The sequence below is a fragment of the Elephantulus edwardii genome, unplaced genomic scaffold (assembly GCF_000299155.1).
Source record: "Elephantulus edwardii isolate Elephantulus edwardi_28Jun2011 unplaced genomic scaffold, EleEdw1.0 scaffold00042, whole genome shotgun sequence".
NCBI classification, from domain to species: Eukaryota; Metazoa; Chordata; class Mammalia; order Macroscelidea; family Macroscelididae; genus Elephantulus; species Elephantulus edwardii.
This window is the reverse complement of record NW_006399792.1, coordinates 12,356,986-12,371,158: the sequence shown is the minus strand read 5'-3', so window position 1 is coordinate 12,371,158 and position 14,173 is coordinate 12,356,986. Positions and strand designations below refer to the sequence as shown.

General features: G+C 39.1%; 1 protein-coding gene across 1 annotated transcript in view; it reads left to right on the top strand.

Moving 5' to 3' along the window:
* BMP3 (bone morphogenetic protein 3) overlaps positions 1 to 14,173 on the top strand; it is a 40,499-nt gene that overhangs the window by 13,072 nt on the left and 13,254 nt on the right. The window contains exon 2 of the mRNA XM_006885287.1: positions 9,943 to 10,853. Within this exon, the coding sequence (XP_006885349.1) occupies positions 9,943 to 10,853 (911 nt within the window). The remainder of the gene's footprint in view (positions 1 to 9,942; positions 10,854 to 14,173) is intronic.

Below are 14,173 nucleotides of genomic sequence, written 5' to 3'. Positions count from 1 at the left end.
GGTGGAAGGACAGCGCAGGAGGGGAAGACCCTCTATGAGATGGATTAATTCGGTGATTGGGGTAATCGGGATGGGTGTGTCAGAGGAGGTGTGTTCGGCACAGGATAGAGCAGGGTTTAGGGCTGTTGTGCATAGGGTCGCTATGAGTCGCAAAGGACTCGAAGGCACATAACAACAACAACAACAACAGCATCTTTCCCTCATATACGTGCAATGAGTCTGAGGTTAGATTTACTAGAATAAATCTATTCTTTGTAGGGATAGCCTACAAAGAGCAAGTTTCTGGGAAATGGGAAGCAGATTTAATTCATCCTTATATTGTGAGGACCTGGTATAGAGTTGTCACATAATATATACTTAGTAAATATTTCTATTTAGTTGAATTAAATGTTCAAGGCTCTCCCATCAGGAAGGCACTCTGCCAGGCAAAGGAACCTTAAAAAAAAAACAAAAAAAAAAACACCCCCCAACCAGGAAAGACTTTCCCGCTAGGAATGTTACCATTTTTATAGTGAATGCCACTATTATCTTCTTTTATGTTCTTATAATGATAGTCCTCCTTATTGAACTGGGGTGGGGGGGAACCCTAGCACTGTTTGTACCTAAGAAGGACCATTGCTCATTTTGGAAACTTGAATCTACTTGAAAGTTTTTGCACCTTGGTCCTAAGTAGGAAACCCTTCTAAAGTCAGTGAGCTTACACAGTTGTTCCCTCTACACATTTCATAGCTATTTCCTAGGATATAAAGGCTTTAGATAGTGCAAGGTACTGAGGATGTGCAGATTTACAGGTCTGCCCTCTGAGAGCTCACAGTCTAGGAATGCTGGTGGGTGGACACTCAGAAGAGATAAACTGATCAAGCAGCATTTTGCTCTTCTAGGAAGATACACAGCTATCATCATTAATCATGTTTCGTTCAGACTTTGGGCGTAGACAATAAAATTGTTTTGAGCTCCTATAAACTCAATCATTGGACTGGAACTCTGCAAGCAAAACACAATTCTGACTTTTTCTTCAATCTAGAATCTCTTCATGCAGGCCTTTGCAGCATCAAATACTCAGCCAGTGAACACTAGTGGCTGGGTGGCTCACTTCTAGGCACTTGGACATTTCTAGCAGCTGTAATTTACTGGAGGAAGAAGTGGAGAAAAGGTGGCACAGGGTTACATTTTTTTATGTGTGACTAAAATGTTTTTCCTGCTTCCTGGGGATTTAGCTGATCATCAGGAGTTCATGTAATCTATTTGTTTTAAAATCAGACTTTACATAGAAAGTTTGCCATTGTATTTTCAAATATACTTAGAAAACATTCAGTGTGGGCCAGCTTGAGGGGGACTTCCACTTCCATTCCCCGGGAACCTCCTCAGCTCCTCCTTGAGAAGAGCTGAACTGTTTTAACAGTGCTCTGGTCTAAGTCAGAGTTCCAGAGATAGGGCCTTGGTTTCATCAAACGCAGGTGCTTGCTTTTCAAATGAGAGCAGAAATACGTCTTCTGCATTTATTTACAAATGTTCTTTAAAGAAATTTATGTTAATGATAGACATATCCAGTTTCAGTTCCAAAATCAGTTACTAAGTGACTTATTGCTATGGCCCGTCATTTTTACTTTCCTGTTAAGGTGTACTAATTATTTACTCATAAAAGACTTACTGAGTTCTTGTTAAGATTCAAGCCCTATACCAGGGGCTGATGATTATTATATTCTGATCAACTTCAGAGCCTTATCTTAGGGAGTTGATGGTCTTAGAAAGGGGCAACGATGCTATATAATTCTAACAGGGGGAAGGTCCCAACCAGAGGACTCGATTGTCCAGACAAGTTGGCTTCAAGGGGTGGTGCCTTTGCTTTGTCGTAAAATAATCCAGCTATTATGAAGAAAAAGGGTGGGTAAGGCATTCCAGGGAGAAAGAGCAGCAGGTACAAAGTCCTAGCAGGTGTGTAAAAGTCCATCTAGCTCAGGAACTTGCCTGGATTCAGAGCACCTTTTCTAGTTGCAGATATAGAAAGAAAGTCAAAGTAAGATTTTAATAATAATGTCAAGCACTAACTGAACAAGTATACTCTGTGTGTGTGTGTGTGTGTGTGTGTGTGTGTGTGTGTGTGTGTGCGCGCGCGCGCGCGCGTATTTTCCCCCAACAAGGAAATTCTGAGCTGGTGCTAGTGTCCGCAAACAGTAAGAAAAGAGCACCACCTATGGGTAGTTGTATTTTGGCATCTAAAACATTTCTTCGAAAAGAGTTGGAAAGCAAAGCTTGTAGTTATGTGAATGCAATCTCGTTGGTTATCTAGTTCACCTTTCACAAAAGCATTTTCCTGTCCTAGCTTTGAATTATGATCATTTGGTTTCTCTTTAACAATACCTCATGGTACTGTAGTTAAAGCACTCTGCTGCTAACATTCAAAACTCCCTGATTACTCCATGGGAGAAAGATGGGGGCCGTCTGCTTCTGTAAAGATTTAAAGCCATGGGAATTCTGTGGGTCTTAAGGCTGTGACTCAGGGTCAGTTTGTGAGCTTGATACCTTCTGTTTGCACAGTCCCAAGATGGAGACTATCAAGTCAGATTAGAAAAAAAAAAAAGATAAGTAGGAGAGACGTTACTTTATTTCCTTGGAGCCCGCTTTCATTCAGCCAGCACCTGTAGGCCTCATTCTCATAAATAACAGTAAAAAAGAGAACATTTTACTCTCCATGCAGCAACTTGTGTCTTAGAAAGCAATTCTTCTATAATTGGTAGAGCTTTTGTATTTCCTTCCCCCCATTTCATTCATTTTCCAGCTATACAGTTTAAACTTGAAAAGGTAACTTCTAGATTATTCTGTTTCTTGATATCCTTCTGCTTTTTTAATTATGTATTGATAAACTACTTAAAATTAGGACATCCAAACTTAATTATGCTGCTCTATATATGACTTGGTAGCCCAGTAGCCAGGAAATTAGAAGACGTGTTGCTATGGGAAAATCTGCTGTTAGGGATCTCTCCAAAGTACTGAAGAGCAATGGTGTCTCTTTGGAGACTAAGGTGCGTCTGATACAGTCCATGGTCTTTGCTATCACCTGTTATGCATGAGAGAGTCTGACAGTGACTTAGGAGGATAGATGCCTTTGAGCTGTGGTGCTGGAGAAGAGTATTGAGAGTACCATGAACTGCTAGGAAAACAAACAGATTCATCTTGGAAAGGGTCAAACCGGGCTGCTCCTTGGAGGCAAGGATTCTAAGGCTCTGTCTAACATACTATGGACATGTTGCAAGAAGGGACAGGTCTTTGGAGAGGGACATCATGCTTGGTAGGGTGGAGGGACAGCTTAGAAGGGGAAGGCTCCCTGTGAGGTGGATTGATTCAGAGACTGGGGTAATGGGAATGGGTGTATCAGAGACGGTGCGATTGGCACAGGCCAGAGCAGAGTTTAGGACTGTTGTACATAGGGTCGCTATGAGTTGCAAGCGACTTGACGGCACATAACAACAATGACAACATATATGACTTAATTAATGTGGCATGAAGTGTATATTTTCTAGTACCTGAACTTTTCCCTGTAGTCTTAAAGTACATAAGTTTTTTGGGGTATTCCCCTCATTTTTTTGTAACCTGATAAAATCCATCTTTGTCTTTCAACATTAGTATTACAATGTCAATCTGATCATATAATTCTGAAGGAATGCTTATTGTAAAATATGTTTCTCAAGTAACTACTTCATATACTCAAATATTTGAATATTTTAGAGGAACAGAAAAAGGACTGAAGTATTTTTCATTCTTTTACTCAGTTTATAGTTGAATATAGCTACTCTGCCAAACTGAAGGCATGCACCATCTACCCCAAAGGAGTAAATGAGACAAATTAAGTAAATATTGATAACCATGTATTTCTACATGCAGGGAGATGTTCATATTGTTCTTTAATCCTCTATAATCATTTATTCCAATCTATACAATTCTCTTATTACTATTTTATTCTTTGTAAATTTAGCAAGTACCTTGGTTATGAATGCCTGACTTAATGTACAACCTGTAACTATAAATCAATTCTCTTAAAGCCAATTGTATTAAAAATTATTTGTAATGAAAATAGGTACTGTTCCATGAAGTAGGTAAAAATGTTATAATTCTCATTAGTGCATTATTGTTAAAAAGGTTTTAGTGTATATGCAAGGAGAAGCAGCTGTGCTGCAGTCCCTAAGGCAGACAGTTCGAATCCACCACAAGGATGGACAGTCTTCTCCAATATGACTTACTGACTCTGAAGATCTACTGGAGAATCAGCGATGAGTCGGTTTGAACTTGAAGACATACAACAACATACTAAGACAAAAAACTGAGTAACTGATATTAAGTATAAACAGTTCCCAGCTATTTTGACTTATACAAATTTAACTCTTCAGACAGACTTAGGAAATCACTTCATTCATAATGAAATAACTACCTATACACATTAAGTATTTCTTGGGTTGCTGTGCAGGAGAAGCATTGAGTTGGTCGTAAAAGAAAAACTTTAAAGAATAGAAAACGAAGTATGGGTTGGAAGTAGTGTGATATGCTTTGTGGAATGACTGAGACTTTATGCAGGATAGAACAGGCAGAGAATGTGTCTTCCTGGTTAGGACAGGATGCAAAGGTCAGACACATTAGGTACCAGGTTTAATGTCACACCTTCGATTAAGAATGTGAATTGAGCATTTCTTTTCTAAATTTAGATGCACAGGACTGGAGTTTTTAAAAATTCATTTGGGACTGAGTCTTCAGTTGAAGGCGCTTGTATGTAGCCCTTGGCTTTAGAAAGGTGAGTTCTTGTGTTGAATGAAGGTTAGCTGTGGACTGTTTGGTTGGTAATGAGTGTAGGCCAGAAGCCTCTTGTTAGAGCTTGTTACCGATTTAGGTAGCTTAAGATATCTGTTAGGAGTTCAAATAACTAGGTTCACTTGTAATATTTTTCTAAATTAATATTAGAAATAATGTTTATGTAAGAGCCAAAGAACAAGTAGATATGTCTTGGAGAAATTGCAGCCAGAGTGCTCCTTGGCATACTTTGGGCTTGTTCCTAGGAGAGGCTATTCCTTAGAGATGGTCATCATGCTTGGGAAAGTGGAGGGACAGTGAAGAAGAGGAAGACCCTCAACCAGGTGGATTAACACAGTAACTGCAGGAATGGACTTGTGGGTGTCAGAGATTGTGAGAGGATGGCACCGAATAGGATAGAGTTCAGATCTACTGTTCAGAGGGTCACTATGAGTCATACTCAACTAGATACCTAACAGCCACAAGAACTTCTAGACAAGCACAGACTAGCTCAGATAATGAAGCACTTGACTGCTGTCTGAAAGGTTTATGACTTCAGCCAACCCAATCACTGTACAGGAGAAAGACTTGTCAGTTTGCCCTTAAAGGTTATAGCCAAGTAACCTGTCTGGGGCAGCTCTGCTATGGCACCTGGGTTAACCATGAGTCAAGATGACTCAACAGCACCTCGAAGCTTCTAGGTGTACAGTGTTGTGTTACTGGAATGCATTCTTCCATCCTTCTCTCTAAACTTCTTTTTCCTCTTCCTCTTTAAAGATCTATCTCAAGTCTCCTCTTCACTGTTGTTTGTTTAGATGGGTCAGTTAAAACGCAAGGATAATAGAGTGTCAGCTGTGGACTGCCAGGTTGTGCTATCTAGTGCTGTCTTCATGATCAATGGCATGTTGAAGTTCATTACAGATTGTGGCTTGACATAGTGTCAGTCCATCTTCTTGAAGAGTCCCTTCATTGTCATTTATCCTCTCATTTACCAAACATGATGTCCTTTCTAGATGAATGGCCTAGATGCTATGTCCAAAGTAGGCAAGAGTCTCATCTTCCTGGCTTCTAAAGAGCACTCTGGTTGTATTTCCTATATATGTCTATTTCCTGGAAATGGGTAAGTTTAATTGCTACATCCTCTGTGCTACAAGAGCATAGGTTACTCCTTATTTATTTATTTTTTATCTATGTATTTATTTATCTATTTATCTATCTATCATCTATCTATTTATTTTAGGTTACTCCTTTTAAGAGCAAATAACAACATAGTGACATAAGTTAGTCCCGTAATCCAGGCCAGCATATGGTTACCAGTCAGTGTTCAGTTCTTATTTATTAAACTAAAATAGTTATTTTGCTTTATTTATAATGTTTATTTCATTACCATTTATGTATATATAAAACAAAACTGTAAATACATAGAGAAATGGACATTGTATATATAATCCCTATGCCATGAAGTTCTATTGTTAAATTACCCATTTATTGGTATATTAAAGTAGGGTTTTATATTAGATTATTTTTTATTGCAGGTCAAAACATCTATCCACAACCACAGAGAAAGTTTAAAAACTATAATCAATTTTTTGCTATCTATTACGTCATCCACAAGGAGTAAATTATGCATACCAAGAAGGGAATAATTTTTGTTCAGTTTCCTATTTTGTTTGCATATTGGTGTTTAACAAAACATTAGTTCTTTGCTTCATTTGACATCTTTGTTTTTCCATTGTACTGTATGATTCAAGTAGTAATTATTCTTAACCATCATTATTCAAAATAAGTAAATTATTAACCATATATGTAGGCCCATTATAAAATATGACAAATAATCTAGGTGAATTAATTTTAATAATGAATACTGTTTTAGTATGTCAGATGAAGCTTCAGAATCCTTGCCTCCAAGGAGCAGCCTGGTTTCACCCTCCTTAATATGAATGAGATTTTTTTTCTCCTGGCAGTCCATGTTCAATACTCTTCTCCAGCACCACAGCTCAAAGGCATCAATTCTCTATCATCCCTAGCTATTGTCCAGCTTTCTGATGGATAGGAAGTAATTGTAAAAACCATTGCCTGGATCAGGCACACCTTAGTCTCCAAACTGACATCATTGCTCTTCAATACTTTAGCAAGGTTCCTGACAAAAGACTTTTTCAGTGTAATTCAGGAGGTATTGCTTGGGAAGGTGGGACAGTGCAAAAAAGGAAGACCCTTTATGAGATAGATTGATTCAGTGACTCGGGTAATGGGGGTAGGTGTGTCAGAGACCATAAGATTGGCACAGGATAGAGCAGGGTATAGGGCTGTTTTACATAGGGTCTCTATGAGTTGCAAGCAACTTGACAGCACATAACAACAATATATTGTTTTAAGCCATCATATTCTAAATATTATTTTTTTAATATATAAAAAGTAGGACAATATTAGTGAGAAAGCTCAAATTCGTTTTTGTACAATGTCCTCAAAATTTTTTTTTTACACTTACCGCACTTTTCACTTGGTTCACGTGAAGCCATTCATTGTCATTTTAGGGAGTGTCATTATCTTTGGCTTGAATATTTACCATGTGCTATGTGTTTACCTCTGTTAATCTTTCAGGTAATCCCACAGCAACTCTGCAGTTGGTATTATTGCCATCACTTTACAGATGGGGGGGGGGGAAATCAGGCTTAAAGAAAATTCTGGAAAAACCCATTGTTGTACACTTGGAACAGACTCTCATCTGACCCTCCAGTGAGTTTGGGAGACTGATTGTAAATCACATGGGGCAGATTGCCCATCTTTCTTCTGTAACGCCACTGGTGTATTCGGACCTCTAAGAAGGGACTACCTTTGGATTAACAGAGCATATACCTATAAACTGTATCAGCACACTCCTTTAAAGAGGTTAGGTTATTTTTTTTGAGATGCACTATTGAGTGTGGTAGACCTGTGATTGAGAATAGAGAACTGGCTTCAGTATAATTCACAAAATTAAAATAAAAGCCATCTAGGGAGACAATTATGGCATATTTTGAAGTGGTTGTAAAATATACTGAAAATTAGATGTAGGAGTGAATGGAGTGCCTTAACTTAGCAGCAGGTCACAAGGTGTTTAGAAACATGTTTGAAAGAAACATTTTTTGAATAAAATACGGAGAAGAAAGGGCAGAACTAGTTTACCCATTAAGATGCTGTCACCCATACTCTTGGAACTTCATTTATTTTCTGCCAGTAGGTTTGTGTGGTGACCGTTTGATTGTCCCGTATTTAGAACAGAGCAGCTTCTCTTTTCTCCCATTTTAAATTTGCATCTGCTACATGAAGTTTGGGTAAAAGTATATGTGCTAGTGACAGGTATAAATTAAAGCTTGAGTCTCTGAACAACCTTGATGCCATAGCTTTATTATAAAGGTCTGTAAAATATTATCCTGGTGTCATGGATTATACAAATGTGCACAAATGGCAGTTTCTTCCTTTCCCTTCACACAATGTTAAAAATGAGTAAAATATGTTTCCCATTGCACTTCCCTTGTGCTTGGGGATTCAATGAACTCATTTTAAGTTTCCATGTCTTTATAAAAATGTTTTGCTTTTACTGAAATATGTTTTTGATCAGGAACATAATTTCATGATTGCGTGTGTGTTTCTGAAGCAAATATGTATATGGAACAAGTGCACCGAGGAGGGCTTGGGCTCGGTGACTGAGGCCAGGGCTGAGACAGCTTGAGTTCCAACCTCAGCCTTATTACTAACTCATTAGATGATTTTGGAGATGGAACCAACCACTACCTCACTGCCTATCTCATAAATCTCTCATCCTTTTACTGTCTCATTTCTAGATCGGAACAAAACCAAACTCATTATTGTCACGCCAAATCCAACTCATAGCCACACTGTAGACATCAATCCCAAATTAAAGTCACACTCTAAGCCATCAGTTAAAATGCATAGCCACCCTAGAGGACAGAACAGAAACACTACAGATTGGTAAATTATTCTAGAAATAGACTGCATGTCTTTCATTGGCAGAGCTGCTGGTAGATTTGAACCACTCACCTTTCCATTAGCAGCCTCATACTTGATCCACCATGTCACCAAGGCTCATTGATTTGTTCAACAGAAAATAGAGTTGGTCAGCTTCGGTATGATTTGTTTACGGAACGTAAACAAATTGTTTGTAATCATAAATTAAACTCAAAATAATAAAATGTCATATACCTTATATAAGCACTATGTAAACAATAGTTATTTATTTTTTAAAAAATCAAACTTTGGATATGTGGCTCATTTTTTCAGGGCTATTATTGTTGTTATATACCATCGAGTCAGAATGACTTATAGTTGAACCTCCAGCAGATTTTCAAGGACAGTAATTGCATGGGAGGAGATTATTATTCATCTTTCTCCCAAGAAGTTGCACAAAATATTAAGGTAACTTGTTTTTCTCACCCTCGTTTTTTACCCTACTTGGTGAGGGAGATAGAAAATGTAATCTTCTCATAAAAGCAATACTATCACTAATAGTAGTAATTTCTTTTTAAGAAGCATTTATGGACTCTGTTAATTTTACACATTGTTGTTGTTGTTCTTGTGTAACATAGAGTTGGAACCAACACATAGCTGACCCTCCAGTGGGTTTTCAGAGGCAATTAATCACACAGGAGGAGATTGCCCATCCTTCTCCTGCAGAGCGGCTGGTGGCCTCTAACCGTGTGCCTTTGGGATTGCAGGGCAGTTTCTTGCCACTAGGCCACCAGAGCTCCCCTGATTTAATTCTGATGCTATGAGAGATTGTGTATTATCTGTACCTCATAAATGAAGACAGTACCTCACTCAAAAGTTTTAATTAACACCCCATTCTTGTTTCTAGTCAGACCTTGAATCAAAGTGAATTTAAGTTCAGACCCTGTTCTTGTAAACAGCAGGCTGTACATTGGCTCAGAAAGAACCTATTGTAATACTTTGGAAGATTGGCATAGACCTTAACAGTCACATAGTTAAAAGCCAGAGCTCTCAGTTCTCACATTCCTAAACTCACAGCTGTGTTAGAATTTTGACATACTTATTGTGCTTTAGTAAGGGATAGAGCAACTTAGTAAACACGACTGATCCTTGCTTTGATCTTTCTGACTTTGAGAATTACTCCTGTTTACTCTCTTTTTTTTTCGCCCCTCCTAGGAACCTTGGAAAGCAAGGGGCTGCATATTTTCAACTTGACTTCTCTAACCAAGTCTGAAAACATTTTGTCTGCCACATTGTATTTCTACATTGGAGAATTTACAAACGTCAACGTGAGTTGTCCAACATCTCAAGGATGCTCACATCAAGCACAGAGGAAGCACTTTCACATTGATCTCTCTGCATGGATCCTCCAATCCAACAGAAACCAAAGTCGGCTGCTAGGTCATCTTTCCCTAAATGCAGCAAAGCCACATCGGGACACTATGAGCTGGCTGTCTAAAGACATCACCCAACTCCTGAGGAAGGCTAAGGAAAATGAGGAGTTTCTTATAGGATTTAACATTACCTCCAGAGAACACTCGCTGTCCAAGAGGATACCTTTCTTTCCTGAGCCTTATATCTTGGTGTATGCCAATGATGCTGCCATTTCTGAGCCAGAGAACGTGGTATCAAGCTTACAGGGACATCGGAATTTCCATACTGGGGCCTTGCCCCACTTGGATGGTCACATCAGGACTACCCTTTCTATGGAAAGGAGGAAGAAGCGCTCCACTGGGGTCCTGCTGCCTCTGCAGAACAATGAGCTTCCTGGGGCGGAATATCAGTATAAGGAAGACGGCATTTGGGAAGAGAAAAAAACTTACAAGACACTTCAGACTCAGCCCCCTGAGAAGAGTAAGACCAAAAAGAAACAGCGAAAGGGACCTAACCAGAAAAGCCAGACACTCCAATTTGATGAGCAGACCCTGAAGAAGGCTAGAAGAAAGCAATGGATTGAACCACGGAATTGTGCCAGGCGATACCTCAAAGTTGACTTTGCAGATATTGGCTGGAGTGAATGGATTATCTCTCCCAAATCCTTCGATGCCTATTATTGCTCTGGAGCATGCCAGTTCCCCATGCCAAAGGTATCAGTCATTCCTTATCTTTGAATACTTCCTATGTCCATAAGCTAGGTGAAAAGTTTCCTAAAATGTGTGCTTCTAACCATTTGAATTTTAATCTACAAAACCTGTCCCCTTTTCACTTTGTTCTAAACTGTAATAGATAATATAGCTATGCTTCTTTCTTTTTTTGTCTTTTTTTTTTTTTAACTAGGAAGCTCTGGTGACGTAGCAGGTAATAACTGTACTGACGTCCCAAAAGTTGTTGTTGTTGTTATTGTTGTTATTTGCCATCAAATCACCTGTGACTCATAAAGACCCTTTAAACAAGAGCCCTAGACCCTGCTCTATACTGTGCCAATTTTGTTGTCTCTGACACACCCTACCCCCATTACCCCAGTCACTGAATCAATCCACCTCATAGAGGGTCTTCCTCTCCTGTGCTGTCCTTCCACTCTCCCAAGCATAACATCCTTCTGCAAGGACTGGTCCCTCATTGCAACATATCTGAAGAAGGTCAGACGAAGTTTCAGATTCCTTGCCTCCAAGGAGCAGCCTGGTGTCACCCTTTCCAGGACAAACTTGTTTGTTCTCCTGGCAGTCTATAGTACTTTCAATACGTTCCCCCAGCACCCTAAAAGTAAACAGTTCAAAATCATCAGAGGCTTTGAGAGAGCAAAATACACAATTTTGAAAACCTGCAGTGAAAGTCAGCTATGAGTCACAAGTTGATGTCAATATGTTAGTTCTAAAATATTCTAAAATCAGTATTGACATGAGGGGAAATATTTGTGGAAAATATATTTTTTGCATTGATTCCAAACATGATGTAGCTTTATAGTCATGAATAAATCACCACCTGCAACAAAAAACAAACCCTGGGTAACAGAAGGTTGGCCTTTTTCAAGAGGCTCAGGGGACATCAGGAGACCCACAGAAAGAGCTAATGGCATTAGCAGAACATATTTTGATATAGCCTCCTGTGATACAGTTGACCCCAGGGAAGTCAAGGTCAAGCAAGGGTAGGCCAGAAAAATTTCCTCAGTGACCCCCATGAGATGTGTATTTAATTTGTTTTCCTGATAATCATCTAAAATAATAACAAAACAAGAGTATGATACATTTGTTCCAAGATCTGTTTCAACCTGTGAGAAGTTGACTATCTCTTCCTAAGTCAGTCGGGGTTATACCTTATCATATCAGTTCTCCAAATCCTTACAGAGAGGTTTTCAGTGGCCTCTTTGGCCCCTCCTTCTGTCTTCTTTCTTTCTGAATTTAGAGTGAGTCAGATAAAGTCAGCCCCTCTGGCATGCAGGTAAACTTATAGCTGTACTTTCATTCTCAACCTGTAACCATTTGAATCTATGTTATGCAATGACAAATGTCTCTAGGCATGGAATTCAGAGGAAGAAGGGATTTTGTGTAAAACTCACAAAGTTCACCAGTCCTCTGTGATAATTATAGTTGAATAGGAAAAAACCCATTGCCTCAATCAATTTTTAAGGTAGTGTTTTTATGTCTCAGAATAATGCTTTATTGTTGTTGCTGTGTGCTGTAGAGTTGGAACCGACCCGTAGATAACCCTCCAGCAGGTTTTAAGAGACAGTTATTCACATGATAGGAGATTACACATTCTTTTCCCACAGAGCAACTGGTGGCCTCAAACCACTTGCCTTCGGGATTGCAGTACAGTTTCTTGCCACTAGGGCTATCAGACCTCCCTCCATATGATTATTGAGATGCTAAATGTAACACACACATAAAGCAAAGGGCTAACTTCATAAAGTATGGTTAACTGTGAGGCCAGAAACTTAAGATCACACAATTTCGTGTTATTTTATGGGATGAGATTTCTACATTTTCTAAAATGTTACCTCTGTAAGGATTTGTTCTGACTCTATATTTTATAAACCCACTGCAAGTGTTAAATGTATTTACAGTTGGGTAATAGTCTCAGGGAGTTCTGATGGCCTAACCTATAGTGAGTTGCACTGCTAACCTGAAGGCTGCTCCTCTCTGGCAGTTCAAATCCACCAGTGGCTTTGTGGGAGAAGGTGGATAATTTCCTCCTGTGATTTACAGCCTTCAAAAACCTGCTAGGAATCCATTTTTACTCAAGTGCAATGAACAAGTTTTTTTATATTTTCTCTTTTCATTTCATTTCTTTCTCCTTTAATCTTTGCTATTTCCTTTTGTTCTGGTTGACTGGGGGTTTCTTTTGCTGCCTTTTCTATAGGAATCCCAGAACACTTGATTGTGCTTATACAGACTCTATATTCGGCCCAGGAAGCAGTCCTCAGAACAAAGCAAGAAAATACTGCATAGTTCAAAATCAGAAAAGGACTGCTTTAGGAATGTATCCTTGTCTCCATACCTTTTCAATCCAAATGCAAAACAGATCAATTTTGAGGGTGGGCTTTATGAGAAAGAACGAGGCATCAGCATTGGAGGAAGATTCATCAACAATCTATGTTATACTGATGACACAACCTTGCTTGCTGAAACTGAGGAAGACTTGACATGCTTGCTATAGAAGGTCAAGGATTGTAGTCTTCAATATGTATTGAAGCTCAACATCAAAAAGACAAAGAGTCTCAAAATGGGCCAAATGACAACACCATAGATGATAGATGGAGAAGAGATAGAGGTTTTAACAATTACAGCTAGCTCAGCTCCACAGTCAACACTCTTGGCACCAGAAGTCAGGAAATCAAAAGACGAATTGTTCTGGGAAAATAATGCTGTCAGGGACCTCTCCAGAGTACTGAGAAGTAACGATGTCAGTCAAGAGAATAAGGTGCACTTGATCTAGACCATGGTCTTCACAATTACTTGCTATGCATCAGAAATCTGGATAATGACTAAGGATAATGGAAGAATTAATGCTTTTGAGCGATGCTGGAGAAGAGTCTTGAACATACAATGAACTGTCAAGAAAACAGATAGGTCTGTCTTGGAGAAAGTGAAATCAAATTTCTCCTTGGAGGTTAGGATTTTGAAAATCTATCTTGCATGGTTTGGGCCTGTGCCCAGGAGGGACCATTCCTTGGAGGAGAACATCATGCTTAGAAGGATGGAGAAATAGTGCAGGAGAGAAAGACCCAGGATGAGATGGATTGATACAGTATCTGGGTCAATGGTTGTACATATATTGGAGTCAGTGAGACCTGCACAGGATAGAGCAAGCTTCAGGGCCATTGGTCATAGGGTTGCTATTAGTCACAGATGATGACAGATAACAACATAGCTTTGAGGAATTTATTGTAGCTCTCTTCCTTTTTGATGTGTTGTTTTATTGCTGTATATTATGTGTATGGAATGATATCAAGGATATCATCCATGAA